The sequence below is a fragment of the Engraulis encrasicolus genome, chromosome 19, assembly GCF_034702125.1.
Source record: "Engraulis encrasicolus isolate BLACKSEA-1 chromosome 19, IST_EnEncr_1.0, whole genome shotgun sequence".
In the NCBI taxonomy this organism is placed as follows: Eukaryota; Metazoa; Chordata; class Actinopteri; order Clupeiformes; family Engraulidae; genus Engraulis; species Engraulis encrasicolus.
Genome location: NC_085875.1, coordinates 51,861,176 through 51,878,675, shown reverse-complemented (window position 1 = coordinate 51,878,675; position 17,500 = coordinate 51,861,176). Strand labels below are relative to the sequence as shown.

The 17,500-nt window shown below is 42.3% G+C and overlaps 1 protein-coding gene across 1 annotated transcript in view; it reads right to left on the bottom strand.

Moving 5' to 3' along the window:
• sntg2 (syntrophin, gamma 2) overlaps positions 1 to 17,500 on the bottom strand; it is a 118,331-nt gene that overhangs the window by 81,383 nt on the left and 19,448 nt on the right. The window contains exon 2 of the mRNA XM_063183413.1: positions 428 to 565. Coding sequence (XP_063039483.1) covers positions 428 to 565 — 138 coding nt within the window. The remainder of the gene's footprint in view (positions 1 to 427; positions 566 to 17,500) is intronic.

The following is a 17,500-nucleotide window of genomic DNA, read 5'->3' as shown; positions in this document are numbered from 1 at the left end:
CTGTGCCCTGCCCACAAAGCATTGAAAATGAGATGTCACATATGATGAAAAATACTCTCGCGCCTCTCACTGCACTGATTCTAGGCTAGCCTTTCCTGAAAACACCATCTTACTGCACAGAAAAGCACACACACACACACACGTACATACTCTACACACACCACACACACACACACACACACACACACACACACACACACACACACACACACACACACACACACACACACACACACACACACACACACACACACACACACACACACACACACACACTTCCCACTCCAGGCAACTGAAAAATGAACATGTCTGTCAAATGTGCGGTAAGTAAGACAAAGCATAATGCAAACCAGCAAAATGGGTTTGAGGGCAAAAAAGTGGTTTTCTTGTTCTCGCTCCAGTCTACCAGAAAAGCCTAAGTACTTACATTTAAGTGGGGGTCTCCTCCGTGCACAAGCACCACATCCTGTTTCTGTACAGTTAGCAGTTCCTTAGACAGCTTGAGGCGGATATCGTAGGTATTGCCGCTATCTTCGTCATACACCAGGGCAAGGCCGGATTTTGTCTGTTGACAAAAAGATATTTGGACCTCTGTTACTGGGATGGCTTCTGCCTAGAGAGGACGTTGGGCATCGTTTATTGTGATGATTCAAGATTCAAGAGTTTTTTTGTTTTTGTTTTTTTAAAAAGGCAACTAAATTGTGTTTGGAGTACACTGTACTCCGGGCCACTGTGTCTCTGCGCACCGCCATCTTAACACAAACCAGTAAAGAATAACAAAGGGAAAGGTGAGAAAAAAAATATTGTGCCGTCACATTATATAGAGTATATTACAATGTTATGTTACTGGGCATGAGGGGGAAAAACCTTGACACATAAGCATATTTGCAAGACAGCATAAACATGGGATGGAGACATCACAAACACATAAAGAAGACGCACAACAATGGAGGTGTTGGATGGGATGGCTGTTGATTGAGAAATTTCCCGGCAGGACACGCTGACAGTGAGCCTGTGATCTACCAGCAGGGCTAATGAGAAGACACTGACAAGGGCACATGGGGCTGTTCCAGAACATGGAGCATTCTAATATGGGCTGTTCCGGAACACGGAACATTCTAAAAAGCCTAGACAGATCAAGGCCATTGTGGGACTGCAAACAAAGTCTAAATTGTCGATAGGACACTGACATTTAACAGGGGTTAAAAATGTGTTTAGAAATATGAATATTGAATATGTCTAATGAGACATTTTACACAATTGTTTTCACACATCCCAACTGGAAATTTTCAAACAAAATAATGACGCAAAAACAGACTAACAGAAACGAAAATATCCCGATGCTACACCTTCACAGACAACCTTCAATAACAACAAGAACAACAAGAAATACTGATCGTTTTCCCCCATACCTGGCCATTGTGTTCATCCGACCACTATATCACATCAAAAGGTATAGGGAAAAAGGCCTGCCATTTAGTTAATAATGTCCTCATCAGTTCTGGCCTGAATGCTTTATGGTTGTGGTATATATACATAGGCCTGGGTGCTAAAGGTGATGTATTGGTTTTGTTTGTCAGCCAAAGAACAGCGGGAGCACAATGCAATTCCGAAGATTGATTTCAGCTTTGTGTGGGGAGACTTTTTCCCCCCACCCTCAGGTTAATTGAATATGTGCCAGAGAAAGTTATTTTCAGCCCCTGGAATACTTAGGCCTGTTATTTCAGGGAGAGAGAGAGAAAAAGGAGAGAGAGAGAGAGAGAGAGAGAGAGAGAGAGAGAGAGAGAGAGAGAGAGAGAGAGAGAGAGAGAGAGAGAGAGAAATTTAAGGACAGGAGAAGGAGATACAAAACCACTGAAACTGAAACTAATCACTGACTAAAACTGGTCATTTTTACTATTGAAAATTAGAACCAAGAGAGTGTTTCAGTGGTTGTATAACTGTAATACAGTAGGCTGCGTATATATGTGCTTGGAAATGTGTGTAAATGATCATCTGTGCCATGTTTGCGCATGGAGAAAATAAAAGCAAGGCCAGGGCGTATTCTTCTTACCCTGAACATTACAAATTGATGCAATATAAGCAGGCAACACAAAAGAAGAAACACGGAAAAGGCAGTGTACCAAGTTAAACGGTTCTCGCAACTATGTAATATTTCAGGGTAGCCAATATGTCCAGCTTTAAAACTTCCATTTTCTAACATCGGCTAGTGGACTTACATCTTCAACTACTGTCCATTTAGGCTCCATGTACACTTCTTCTAGATCCACCTATCAGCCAATATCAGCCAGACCATGTATGACTCCAAAGTGGTGTTAGGATATGTAGGCTAGTCGTATTAAAAGCACTCTCCCCAGACCTTCACATGGCACTACCAGGATCGCTGACAGCTTTGGCTGGGCCCGGGGCAAAGTCATCTGAAAGGGCCCAAACCACAAACCCAATAAGTACAATGCACTGTAATGAGGAAACAATCATGTGGCCCCTTCTATCATGGGCCCAGGACAACTGACCCCTTTGTCCCTGTCTGTCAGCTTGCTTCCCTGGGCATTACGGTACACCTCGCCGCCGCATTTTTATCCCTCACAAATGAGCTACGCTTGTCTATTTTTATTTTATGGGGAACTCGACCACTGTGGAGGTTCCTACTGAAAGCTTCGCACACTTGCCCTAGTTCTCTCTCTCTCTCTCGCGCTCGCTCTCTCTCTCTCTCTCTCTCTCTCTTTCTCTCTCACTCTCTCTCTCTCCATATCTCTCTCTGTGTTTCTCTCTCTCTCCAGCTCTCTCTCTCTCTCTCTCTCTCTCTCTCTCTCTCTCTCTGTGTTTCTCTCTCTCTCCATCTCTCTCTCTCTCTCTCTGTGTTTCTCTCTCTCTCCAGCACACCTCAGCTCCTACCCCCTGAGACGCAGATTTAGGTCACGGCACCCTCCCTTTGCCTCTCCGTGGGGCCAGCATGATTAATCAAACCACATTGTCGTGGACGTACGTGGTCAGGCTGGGACATAACGGAAGCGCACCCTAATACCTCGCCCAAGCCCCTTCAGTGCCAAGCAAGCTACATGTAGCTCCCTAACCTGAAAATGTACAGTATATTTAATGTATGCTTCCGCTCGTTATGTAAAACAGTGAAAGGTCATCTGTACACAGCTATGACATCAAATATAAAGGTCATGAATGAATGCCAGGAGCCCTGTGCTGACTGGGAGAGTACAGTATGAGAAAAACACGTTGGCCATGACAGACGAGTTGGGTGCTCAGTCGCAAGTAGCACTAGGGGCAATAAAAAAATGGGTTCAAACTAGAGATGCACAGGATCTAAGATCCGGTTCCGGATCCGGCAGGATAATAGGGTTTTTCACAGGATCCGGATCTGACAGGATCTTAAGCAGTGGATCCGGTATCCGGCAGTTACCTAAAAATCAGGATCTGGTGCATCTCTAGCCTAGGTTTTTCAGTCAGTCTTTCACAACCCCAATTGCTGCATGGAGTGAAAGAACTTTGGAAGCGGCCAGTGTAGGCAGTGTGGCAGTAAGCCAATGAGTCTAAAAAATAGTTTGAGCCAACGTAATAAAAAGGGCCCACGTGTGCGAGTAGGCTATGTGTTTCAACCCTTTCGTAGGATCCGGTATCCGGTTCCGGATCCGGCAGGATCTTAAGCAGTGGATCCGGTATCCAACAGGATCCTAAAAATCAGGATCTGGTGCATCTCTAGTTCAAACAGGCACGACTTATGAATTATGCCTGAGGACCTGACCAGTAGGGCATGGCTGACTAATGTGGTCTCTTATACCCTTTTAAAACACAGACAGGCCCACGCTCCAAGTCTGTTGACATCAGAATGGCAATGGCCAAGTTGTAATCTGTTGATAAATAAAGTCTATAGTGTCCCTTTTGCAGAAACATAATAATAATAATAATAATTGTATTTGTATAGCACTGTATCATACAAGGCATGTAACTCAAAGTGCTTAACAAATGGGGAAAAACATCATTGTTAGAGATGCATTTTAAAGGAGAGGTATAGAGGAGAGGCAGAAATAGCAGGAAGGCAGAGGAAGAAAAGATAGATAGAGATTGTAGAGCCATAAGGTCAACGTAGGTTAGGACCAGGATTCTTAGATGCGTAAGGTCCATAGTGGCTGGGCCTAGCATAAGTCATAGATAGTCACATAGAAATACAACACTTTAATACTGTGGAAAATTCAAATAGTGACACATTTGCAAGACAGAGAGCAATAAGACAATCGTTCTAAAACTGGGGTCCAGGGACCTCTGAAGTTCTGCAGCACATTCTCACATTCTGCAGCACATTCTCTTCCGCGCAATAATCGCAACTTTTACCAATCACCACGATTTCCCGCAACTTTGCGCACCTTTTTGGTCAATGTTTAGTTGCATTGAAACATCAGGCCGTGGCGCCCTCTCTCTCTTCCGCTCACCCACTCTCACACACGCGTACTGCCTATTGGATAGGTTATGTTCCCTGTGCTTTAAAATAAATGTATGAAGATCATTGTTAACATTGAAATCATTGTAACATGTAGGTAAAAGTTTTCAGCAACTTTTGGCACCTTTTTGACTCTTCATATTTTCTCTTCTCATAAATATCATTCATTATTATATGGTGTGACGTCATCGGTCGAATGCTCCATTCATTTCAACGGGGCTCCCCAACGTTCGCACGTCTGTTATTTTTCGATAACGGACGGGTTGGTCTATAACAGACCGCTGTCAATGGCAACAAGACTTTTCACTGCTAAAGCGACTTTTCAACAAGACTCTAATCAGCTGCTGTGATAGACAACACCTGTTGTCCTGGCTACCTAGCTGTTGCCTAGCGGTGTTCCACAACGGCACTGTTTTGTTTTGCGCAGCAACAATCTTTTGACATTAAAAACTATAATAGACTTAACATTAAATTGGCCTAAAGAAATGTCCCCGCCATGTGTGAATCATTTAAGTATATCCATATAATAAGCGGGTTAACTTTCGGCGAGTCGGTCGCTTTGTGGAATAGCAGCACTTCAGAGAGAACAAGACCCCTCCGCTCCGCGTCGGGGTCTAAAGATTCTCTCTGTCGTGCTGCTATTCCACGGTAGCGACCTTCTCGCCGAACGTTAACCCTTACTTAACAGACTGTCAAGAGAGTATGTGGAAAGGGAGAGGGAAAGGACTTGCATCTGCTGTAGTTTGCTAGACTGAAATAGGCCTATGACAAAAAAATCAGCTCACATGGTTTGAAATTGTTACCAAGGTTAGGCTATCGATCGAATCACTTGCCAATGTGGAAATTAAAGTGTCAAAGACTATTTTCTTCTTGGAACAGGCGTCACTCTTAATTATTTAATCTCTGAGGGTGCTGGCCCAAATGTTAAATTCAATGTTTCAAGAAGGAGGCCGCACCTTGCATAGCATAGCAAAACACTGCTATGCAAGGTACGGCCTCCTTCTTGAAACATGAAATGTAAGTGTTGCCACGGTGACAGATTGCAACCTGTGAACCATGTTCTTGGCACCATATATGTTGGGAGCGTATTTAAAGGACCAGTTCAGTCAATTTCAATATGCTGTTGTACTGCTAACACTACCCTGGACTTGTCAGTACCTGGGTTTTTTTTTTTCTTCTTCAGCCTTTTCCGAGATCTTGGTCATTGTAATGGGGGCAGCGCTTTGTTGACATTTAAAAAAAAAACATTTTTATTTATTCCCAAAAACATCCGATAGTTTATACAACATCAACAGACTAACTAGCAAACAGCAGTACTTTTTGGGAAAATATTTGGAGTAGGCCTATGTTAATTAAAAAAAAAATGTAAACAAACGCTGCCCCCATTAGAATAGCTCATATCTCGGAAAGGGCTTTGCCGAAAAATGCGGTACTGACAAGTCAAGGGTAGCGTGAGCAATACAACAGCATATTGAAATTGACTGAACTGGTCCTTTAACAAACACTTGTAGTAGACCTACGCAAGGGGCATAACTTTGTCATGAAAGAATTCAAAGATGAAAGATTTAAATGAATGAATCACTCATCAGCTCTCTTATGAGAGAGAGAAAGAGAAAGCGTGCGTTTTTTCTGAAAAGCAGGTTGTGAAGCAGCTTCATTAATTTGATTGACCTCTGACTTCTTGAATGTTTTAAGGATTTAGAATAACGTGGTTATTGAGCCCAGTAAGACACAGCCCCTGTTATAAATTAGCTGTAACCAGAATGGTAATGATGAAGTTGTAATGCAGTGGCTTTCTGCGTTTTCTGCTGGGACCTCCTTTTGGACATGGATATTTTCACGACCCCACTCCCACATCATTTTCCAAAAGCAACACAGTTTTTGTCCGCTAATGTTGCTAAATGTTGCCATCACAGACATTTATATAGGCCTATATGTTATTGTCTAGGTTGTATGCACGTATTTCCTTCTCGCCGCGACCCCCCTGCAGGACCTCCGCGATCCCCTATGATCCCGACCCCCAATTTGGGAACCAGTGTCGTAATGTATTACTAAAGGACCTGTACACTGGCATAGTGGTGAAGTAGCCTACTACTGTTAACAGGCTACAACAATTGATGCAACTAACTAATTTCTGCCATGATTAAGAGGGGGTCCATGCATATTATTGTGCCCTATGAGGGCTCTCCAGTACGAAATAAGTTTGGGAACCCCTGCACTAAGAGGCTACAACTAATGCAGTATCTTCAAATTGGAAAAAGTATGGTAGCGCACCAAGACCTTGGGGACCAACTTGACATTTTCACAAATTTGAGGCCCACCGCAGACCCAATAAACAATACAACTCAAATTCATAGTCAGCAGCAACACACACACACTATTATTTTGATTTTTAGAAAATTATTTCAAGACCCTGCCTTGACCCGGGTACGATTCCGGTCCGGGTCATTTGTTGATCCTTCCCCATCTCTCCCTCCCACTCGCTTCCTGTCACCATCTCTTACTGTCCTATCAAATAAAGGGGAAAAAAGCCCTAAAAATATCATTTAAAAAGAAAATGATTTCAAGGCCCACTTGGAATACTTTGAAGTCCAAGCGGTAATGCTATAGAAATGTCTGTAGAGTCCAGGCTGTAATAATGTTGAAATGTTACACTATAATACTGTAGTATAAATGAGAATAGTGACACATGGCCCAGCCGTAGCTAAGTCAGCAGGGCACTGGACTGCTACGTGAGCGACCCAGGTTCGATTCCCGACCTGGCTCATTTCCCAATCCTCCCCCGTCTCTCTCTCTCCCACTCATTTCCTGTCCCATTTTTAACTGTCCTGTCTAAATAAAGTAAAACACCCCCCCCCCCCCCCCAAAAAAAACAAACAAGAATGGTGACACATTCCAAAGGTAGTAGTCCAGAGTGCACTATGGGGCTAGAACTAATGCCATATCCTTGAACTGGAAAGAGTATGGCGGTACACCAATTGGCCCCCCCCCCCCCCCCCTCACTGATAGATTGACGAGGCTATGTGGCCCTGTGCCACAGACTAATGTGCCCTGACATACTGTAGTCTCAACACTTAGCTCAACTTAATGACTCAGAGCTGGTCATTTACCGGTGTAATTGAAAGGTCTCTCATCCGCTATGGCAGAATTTATAGGCTGTTACTGTAAAAGCCTTATTGCAGATGCAGCCACTGCAATATAATAAAACATACATCATAGCCTGATTCATAGTCTGTTATACACATATTTGGATTGCTTTCCTTAATCATATTATTTTTTCCACATGTGAAAAGTCACTACATGATGAAGAGGCAACAAGGCAGGCAGATAGCATCAACTGTGTTGTATGTGTCATTTCATTAAATTATTATTATTATTATTATTATTACTACTATTATTATTATTATTATTATTATTATTATTATTATTATTGTTGTTGTTGTTGTTTTTGTTATTGTCGTCATCATCGCCATTGTTACTATTCATATTCATATTATTGTTATTAAAGTAGGCCTATGAATAAACCTGGGCTAATTTGAGTAATAATAACCTTGTACTTTGTTCAAGAAGAGATAAGATGGTTTCTTCAGGGAACCAAAGGAGACAGCAGTGTCAGGAAGAGAAACAGAATCAGCTGATTTCTCAGAAAAGGAAATCCTGTGTGGCCAGGGAGTCTGCTGAGGAGAGGCTGTTATGTGGAAAAAGTATTGTGTTGTTCAAGTGGACGCACTGTACCTCAGGGCCCCCTGAGCCATGGCTAACCTGAAAAAAGCAGTACACCCAACCAGGGCCCTAAATTCACTTTTTTTTTACCACCAACCAAAACGGCTCGTAGAAGTTAATCTTACCAGCCTAACATACACTCACTAATGGGTCAAAGTGGCTAGCATTTGGGTCTTTTCCACCAGCCAAACTAAACTGAAATTTCAATAGCTTTTGGTTGGTTGTTAATTTACCCTTCACCCAACACTATGTGTAGCCCCATAATGCAACACACTTGGACATTACCATTCTGGTAACCGTAAATGTTTAACTAACTAATAACTTTATAAGTAATATCTCAAGTTATTAGTTCTGTCAGATCCACTCTAGTCAAAAATGAGACGAGAAACAGAGATACATTTCAGAAGCTTTATTTCTGATTGCATATTTGTGTTTGGCGGTATGGCTCTGTTCGGAGGAAGCTCCCCGGCTTCTCCATGAGCTCCATGGAAGCCAAGACAGGGAACAGCAGCATCCTCAGGTGGAGTGCCTTCCATTTAGCTGGAAAGGCAACATACCCCCTAGAACAGAGCAAGCAGCAATGACAACAGTATGACATTGTTTGGCAATGATAAGTCTGGTGGAGCAGGGGAGGTGGTGGGTGCAAAACAAGCAGCAAAAGCAATGACAGGAAAACAAATTCGGTAGTTTAAATAAAGCACGCCAAAAGCCAGCATCCAATTGCAAGCAGCAGCTGATTAACTAAAGCACAGCTGATTAGAGGACTGCTGTAGGGGTTAGGTCGGCATCAGCCAATAGGCAAAAGGGAGCGTTGACTATGTGGTCTGCCAGAACTAACGCTAACGCTCGATTTATAATAACTTTATAATAATAATTAAATTCATAACTAAATGCTTTATACATCCGCTACATAGAAGATAAAAACAGACAAAAAAATACCAAAGTAAACCTGCAACCCTCACAGCAGCGGTGGTATGGGAGACACAACTACACGTAAGAGTACTGTCTGAGTGTTGAATTAACAGTGGTGTCTTTTTTACTGCATTGCAATATTTGGTAACACTTTACTTAAAGCCAACATTATAAGCGCATTTATAACAAATTATAACGCACATTGTAATTACTTACAACGTATTATGACTACACTTATAATGCTTCATGATGCTTAATATCTATGAATCTAGCTTATAATGCTTTATAAATCCAAGGGTGTCGTGAGTGCTCATAACTGGCTATAAACTACAGGCTGCCTGATGGGGCTTATAGTACATTATGAGTACTTACGTATACCCCTCTATGCACAGACCTGGATGATAAACTGTCATAAGGGCTCATACGATGCTATAATGTTTCATGTGAGATCATAAGTCGTCAATGTGTGCTCTAAGTAAAGTGAAGTTCATATGGATGCATTTATAATGCACTGTATAATGCACATCTATAATGCATCATAATGTACTGTAAGCCCCATCAGGCAGCCTGTAGTTTATATCCAGTCATGAGCACTCATAATACCCTTGGATTTATTAAGTATTATAAGCTAGATTCATGGTTATTCATTACTGTTAACATAAAGCATCATGAAACATCATCGGTGTAGTCGTAATGCGTTAATTTGTTATAAATGCGCTCATAATGCGCTATAGATATGGGCTTCATAGAAAGTGTTACCCAATATTTCACCCACCACCCCTACCCCCCTCTCTCTCTTTGCTCCAGCTCATGCACTTGTCTAAGGAGATCAACTATTATCCCTGACCCTGACTCCTGTAGCACTTTCCTCAAAAGGCAGAGAAGACGACAGAGTGGTGACAGTTCCGCTAATTACAATACCACAAGGAGCAGGGAAATATGTATAACTTCTCAACCACACTTGCACACACACGCTGCAAAATCTTTTGGCCAAATACAATCTCTTTACAAGAGAACAGGCAGCTCACATATGTACTGTATCCTGAAATTCAACAACGTAGATTAAGATGGCTCTGCCATGTATTCAGAATGTCAAATGAAGGAACACCAAAAGTTGCCTTGAGATGGACCCTGATGGGGAAAAGAAACAGGGGAAGGCCAATGAACACCTGGCGAAGAACCATGATGACAGAGCTGAAGGGGATGGGCTGTCCTGGGATGAAGCACAGGTGAAGGCACAAGACAGGGTTTAGTGACAGTTAGGGCTGTAACGATTCACTCAACTCACGATTCGGTTTGTATCACGATTCATGACCTACGGTTCGATACGGCCCTCGATTTTACATTTGCCAACAAACATTCTAATCTTTATGAATAAAAACTATGATAGTTCAAAGATAGAATAGGTTACAAGAGGCTACAACTACTTTTAAAATGTTTCTATATAATAATGATGATGCTTGGAAGCACTATCACTTCATATCATGTGGTTGTTTTCTGGGCAGATGGGTATCAAAACGTTAAAAGGGCGTATCACGATACTGCCTCTTTGTATCACGATACAGTATCGTGACTCTGTGTATCACGATTTCTCGGTTCAATACAATATCGTTACAGCCCTAGTGACAGTGTATGATTGTGGCACTTGTGTCCCAGCCGTGACGAAGAGGATCAGTAAGTGCAGCAAGTTACTCACACTTGACTCTGAAGAAGGTGGCCTACTAACCCAAAAGGTTGAAGGAGGCCACGCTAGGACAACACCTTGCCCTCACACATCTATAATGTAACCACATTATGCCAGGGTGATGTTCACAGCTTCCAGTTTTACCTTTAACTACGGCACGACCTTTCTGCACTGAAACTGAAGATCTTAGAAGATGTCAACGTTGTTCGACAAAGCCACTTTCCTTTGACTATGGTGTCTCAGAGGGGTCAATGAAATGCAAATGCCAAAACACAACTTCAGAGGCTTTAAAAAGAGAATGCCAATGAAACAGGACAAAATTCAAAACGCCGCAGGTAGACATGGGATGAAATTAAATGGTGACTGGCTTCAATGCTGTTCGCTTCTCCTCTCTCTCTCTCTCTCTCTCTCTCTCTCTCTCTCTCTCTCTCTCTCTCTCTCTCTCTCTCTCTCTCTCTCTCCATCCTCTTGTACTCCCTGACCAGAATGACAACCACCACTACAAGAACAAAGCACACACTAAGAAACACTTGTTAATGATGAAACAGGAATTATACTTTCATGACAGCATTTCCCTGGTTTGAGGGCACCTAGGCTGATGCTACCGCAAGATGATTGATGTCTGAGCGCGACTAGGTGACAACATACAAGCAGGGGCAGAGCTATAGGGGAGGGCATGCAGGGCGTGTGCCCCGGGGCCCAGGGCCCTCCCATATTGATGGTGGGGGTCCTATTTTGACTTTGACAGGCTGTATTGGGGGGGCTTTTCAGTGTTTTCCCCTGGAGTGCGGTGTGCAATGTTCCGCCACTCATACAAGACAAACTAACTGAAGTCAATGCACATGAACCTCCGCCTGATGTACAGCACATAACACACTGCTGTGTGTTTCAAAGTGAACACACGGCATGCAGATGAACTGATAGATCAAATGATGTGTGTACACAAGAGATTGAGTGAAGAGATCTTACACACACACACGCCATGCACATTACTTGCTTACTAAAGACGAGCGAGGCATGTTTCACATCAAGGCAAACTGTATGAAAGAAGGCACAGGTTGAGCCAGAAATATGGGACAACCCTTAAAGCATGTAACATAAAAAGAAGCCACAGTACCAAATATATTCATACCCCATGAAGGACAACACAATTAATAAAAGAACACGTCAAGGTACAGATATATCATTGAGCAAAGAACAAATTGCAAACACTCTGTACATCAAACCTTTAAAGTCCCATGGGTTTGGAAGCTTTGTGGTCTTGTTTAACGCTACAGTGTGATCTTATAGGATGCTATGCAATGGCCAATCATGTACAGTTTTATTGCATTTCACATTTCTATGTCAGCTGTTGGTGAATTGCCTGGTTAACAGCAGACTATCCCACTTGTGAGGCTACCTACATTTCTCAAAATATTTTGTGTATGGCTATTTATTGGGCTTTACAAATCTATCACTTGGCATACATGTATCCCATAGTCTTGTTAGTTGTATCCAGGGCTCTAAATTAACGCACGCCAACACGCCAAATGCGGGTGAAAATCAATTTTGGCTAGTAGAAAAAATCATCCACTAGCCAAATTGGCCGGTAGACTCTAGCGCGCGCCCGAACGTCAACGCCCGAACGTCAAAACCAGCACAGATTTGTGGCTGACTGCCGTCTGATGAACGTAAAACGGCGCCTACATTACCCATGAACATTAGGCCTACCGTCATGATGTAGCCCACACCCATTGGCTGGCCGTTAATCACAATAACGCAGCTTCACATTCATTGGCTGCGTGTTAGATGCCCGCGCTGGAACTACTATTGATCAAATATTTTCAATGAGCGCACTAGCGCGGATTACTTCGGGTTTGTAGGTTTTGGACGGGTGAAAAAGAATGTGGCAGTGGTTAGAGAAAGGTTATGTGTCGGCGAATGCAACTTGCAACTGTAGTGACGCTGAAATGGAGTGGTGGTGGTGGAGCGAAAACGGCATGAGTGGAGGAGCATGACAGCTGTCTGTCAAAACCGTGTAGCCCCTCTGCTGTCAGAAGTCGTCTGATATTTGCGAGGTCCTCGCAACTACCGTACCTACGATGGAGTTGTCGTTTTCTAATAATGCCCACGCCATCGGAAAGACCATGCACGAGTTTGACATGGATGATCGAGTAGGCCTAAGTGAAAAAAACGGTAACAAAAAACTAGCGACGCTATGAAAGTAGCAAAGTAAGCTGGTGGTCTCCGTGATGTTATTGGATGTCTACTAGTTTAGACATAGCGTCGCCTAATTATTGTCATTCCAAGCGCATGATATTAGAGTGAAGCAAGTATTAATCCTGCAGGAACCTAAAGGTGTGAAGCAGCAGCAGCAGCAGCATAAGGAAACACACAATGCAGACATCATACACATCGCACTGAGTTGGCTGTGTGTGTGTGTGTGTGTGTGTGTGTGTGTGTGTGTGTGTGTGTCCTCCTCTTCTCCTCCCCACCCCTCTCTTCTGTGCATTGTCCATGGCATTTGGCCTAGTGTGTGAAGTTTAAGTGATACTATGTGGGGGATATGAGGTTTTGTAGTGTTTGGTTGTGTGTGTTTGCCTAGTGTATGTCTGGTATGTGTGCAACATGTGTGTTGAAGGCATGCTGTTTTTGTGTGAGGTGTAGGCCTATACTGCATGTGAGGTTTGAGTGATGGTGTAATAGGCTAGTGTTTGGCTGTCTGTGTATGGTCCAGCGTAGGTCTGGTATGTGAGAGGCATGTGTGATGCAATTCACTGTTTTCAGAGGAAATTGAATAAAAAATAATGAAAATGCAGGTAATAAAAATAATTACTAAATAATTATAGAATAAACTGAACAGTGAAATATGTTGAGTATAATGTTTATATTGTTTATCTGTGTTGAGGATATACTGTAGTTTAATGGAATAATTAAAAGCAACATAATTAACGCATGGTTTATTTTGGTGAGATAAAAAAAAAATGGCTAGTTGACCTTCCATTTGGCTAGTAAGAAAAAATGTCTACTAGCCAAATTGGCTGGTGGTGGAAAAAGTTAATTTAGAGCCCTGGTTGTATCTATTCAATCTGCAAGCTTCCGATTGTCAAGTAGTATGCCTTTCCACCCCTCCCCGCTCTCTGATTGGCTCCCTCATGCAGGCTCCCTTGCTTGGGGCAGATGTCATGTTGTCTTTCAGATCGGAACGATTGTGCAAAGCAGCATGGGATTTCCCAGGCTAGTTGATGATTATTAGCACATAGGCATGTTGGGAAGATGGTTTGGCTTAGGTGTTTGGCTTAGGATTGTGTTGTAACACATTACTGTACATTACACTTAACCGAAGCTTTTCATCCAAAGCGACTTACAGTTATTTCAAGCACAGGGTATTGGTTACAGTCCCTGGAGCAGTGTGTGGTTAAATGCCTTGCTCAAGGCCACCTCAGCCATGGAGTGAGACAGGGAGTGTCGAAGGGTGGGATTCAGACCTGCAACCCTCTGATCTAAAGCACATCTCTTAACCACTAGGCCACAGCTGCCCCACGCAACACGAAGGGCAATTCGACAGTAAGTGCAGTAGGCTATTATAAGCACCATCTTCTAATGCTTAGAAAGAACAATGTGGTCTGACGGAGAAATCTGAACCCAAACTCTGAATGGTCTGCGGGCATTCAGAGAGAAACCACAAAACAAATCACTTGGCGGCTGGATATTAGCTTTTGAAATAAACATTCCAGGCACTAAAAAGTTGTTGTTTTTCATAATAATACCTCTCACTGTGCCTCCAGGTCTCTGTGTTTTTCAAAACAACTTTCCTCAGTTCCTCAGTCTCAAAAGCCAGTATCAAAACAAATTATTACCTTTTTTTATCAAAATTGAGATAATGCAGTCTGTTCATGTCAAGACCTACACCACTTTGGATTGTTTGATCAACTCTTCAATGCAGAACATGTACCCTACGTAAGCTTGGCGTTCCCAAACTGGTAATGGTCATGTCACCTATGACCTGTGTAATGTTAGTAATGTTGTTTTGACATACAGTATGTCACAGAATTGAGCACTCTTCACATGTCACATGCAGATTTGTAAGTATATCTTTTTATAGGACAGCATTAAAGAAATTTCACTTTGACACAATGATTAGTAACCTACTATATAACCGCTTCAGCAACTGTCATAGGGCATCACTCAAATCTCACACACATCTATTTTAGCCATGTGCAGACAAAAATGTAAAAGCAAAACCAATGACCTCCCTTTTAATTTCTGGATGTTTTGAGCCAACACGGCCCCTTCTCAGGTACTCTGTACAGCATTTTAACCTGGGGTGTACTCACTTTTGTGGGTAGGCTACATGTTCACATTAATGGCTGTATTTAGTTTTTTTTTAGTGAACAAGTTGACGCCGTTTTATATGTGATGAACATGTTACTAACCATTGTGTCAAAGTGCAACTTCTTTAATGCTGTCCTATTAAAAGATATAGCTTACCTAAAAAACTCGAAAAAATGTGAGGGGTGTACTCACTCCTGTGACATACTGTAGTTATGCAGCAAACCGTAAGAACGAAAAGACTGTGAGATGTAAAGATTTGTCTCATTTCCTTTGCCTCCAGAATTGTATTCCTTTTAGTCTATTTTTGCATTTCACTTCATTTTATTTTTCATATTGTCTATTCATGCACTTGAACACATGCCCAGTACTTGCTTCCTGTATTATCCTTTGCTGTGAAGCACTCTGGGTCGAGCCGCCTCGTTGTTTTGAAGTGTGCTAATGACGTGACGTGACTTGACAGGTGATTTAATGACACGAGAATAGAACACTCAATATGCGGCTTCTGGAATTGTGACTCAGAATAACTACAGTACAGAGGGAGGCACCACACGCATGCATGTGAGCACCCAATTATCTTTTCCTTTCCTGCTCAACCTCATTAGCATCATCATCGACATTAGCAGTGAGCGTACGTTTCATGCCCAACCTCTGACGAAGACCACCCCTTATTATCCGCGACCCCAGCAGCACTTTAAGCATATGGTTGAAAGACAACAGGCCCTTGCAGTCTAAATCCCACTACGATTGAGTTGCTGTGTAAAAAAAAAAGATGTGTAATAGCTCACAATTAAGGCACTTTTCTTCCACACTTGACCTTCCACATTTGGCCTACTGGCCCCAAAGGTCTAAGGATGGCACATGAGTCTTTTTTTTTTCTTCAGTGACGTACATAGTGCAGGATCAGACGATTGCATGCATACTGTACACTATTCTGCTTAGCACTCGCCAAGACCTGAAATAGCTGCATACACAGAGGCAACACATTAATGTCAGGAGCCAATTAGCTTTCTCTTTCTTATTTCCCTACCTCGTTATCGTCATCATCATCATTAGCAGTAAGCCTGAGTTTTATACCCTGCGCTTGAGTATTGTTCTCAGACACCACCACACCTGTGATTAAGGCCAGGCGTTTTATCCCTTGCCCCACGAGGTCTTTATTTAATGCAGTACGGAGGAGAAAAATGTCAGCACACTCATAATGCAGCTTTATTTCATGGCATTGACTCTTGGAATAGACCGGAAGGTCTTGAGGAAGCAAATGTTAAGCTTTATCTCTTCTCTTTTACTTCTATTCAGAATATTCTTCTTCTAATTCCGGAATACTGAAAAATAGCTACTAAAGTCAGGAGTTGCAGTGCTGCTTTATGTCATGCATAAACCCAGGGAATAAATCAAAAGGTCAAAAGGAGGCATATGTTAAACGCTTTCTCTCTCACTTTCTCGCTCACACCAGCCCCCCATCATCTCTATTCTGTAATTAAATTTCTTTTTAGTAATATTCTGCAAATATCCTGCTTCTAATACCTGAAGACTAGGGGTGGCACGGTTCACAAAATTCACGATTCGGTCTACGGTATCAAGGTCGTGGTTTTAGGTTCTTTACGGTTCTAGTTTTTTTTTAATTCATGTGGCACGGTGCACCGGGAACATTATACTTATTTATATAATTATAATTATAAGGTAATCATTTGCAAGTTGAATCTAATTTTTTGCATATGTCTGAGAGGACCTTTCCTACTTTTGTCCGTTATAGGCTCATGAAAATAGTGTGAATTTAATTGAGTCATCCTCTATGGTCTCAAATGATAGATGTTTTTGGGGGGAACCACGGACTGCGGTTTGCATGTCACGGTTCAGGATGCGTGTGGTACGGTACGGTTGGTACGGTTTTCAGTGGGTATTGTGCCATCCCAACTGAAGACTCAAGACAGTCTGCAGAATTACACTGCTGCTTAATTTCATGCCATAAACCCACGGAATAAATGTAAAGGTCAAAAGGTGGAAGATGTTAAGAGCTCTCTCTCTCTCTCTCTCTCTATCTCTCTCTGGCATTGTTAATACCTAGACAGGTTTTTTTTTTTTTTTAAACAAAGAGCTTTCCCTTTGTTACTGCCTTTCATTTACTCACACTTCCCTCTGAAAATGAGTCTAAAAACTCTGGCAAAAGTGAAGGATTTTGTTTTAAATGAAGTTTGTAGAGAAGGCAAGAGATTTGAATGTCATTGTCCTTACCATGCTCAGGCTTACTGTAATGCAGAGGTGGGGAACCTACAGTATGTATGTCTAAAGGGACACTGTGCAGGAAATGGTCAAAAAAGGTACTGCAACTATGCTGCTCATTGAAACTGGGTTGGCTATCGCCAAATTTGATATTTACATGAAAGTTTACTAAGTAATAAACAAATATGTTCTAGTATGGT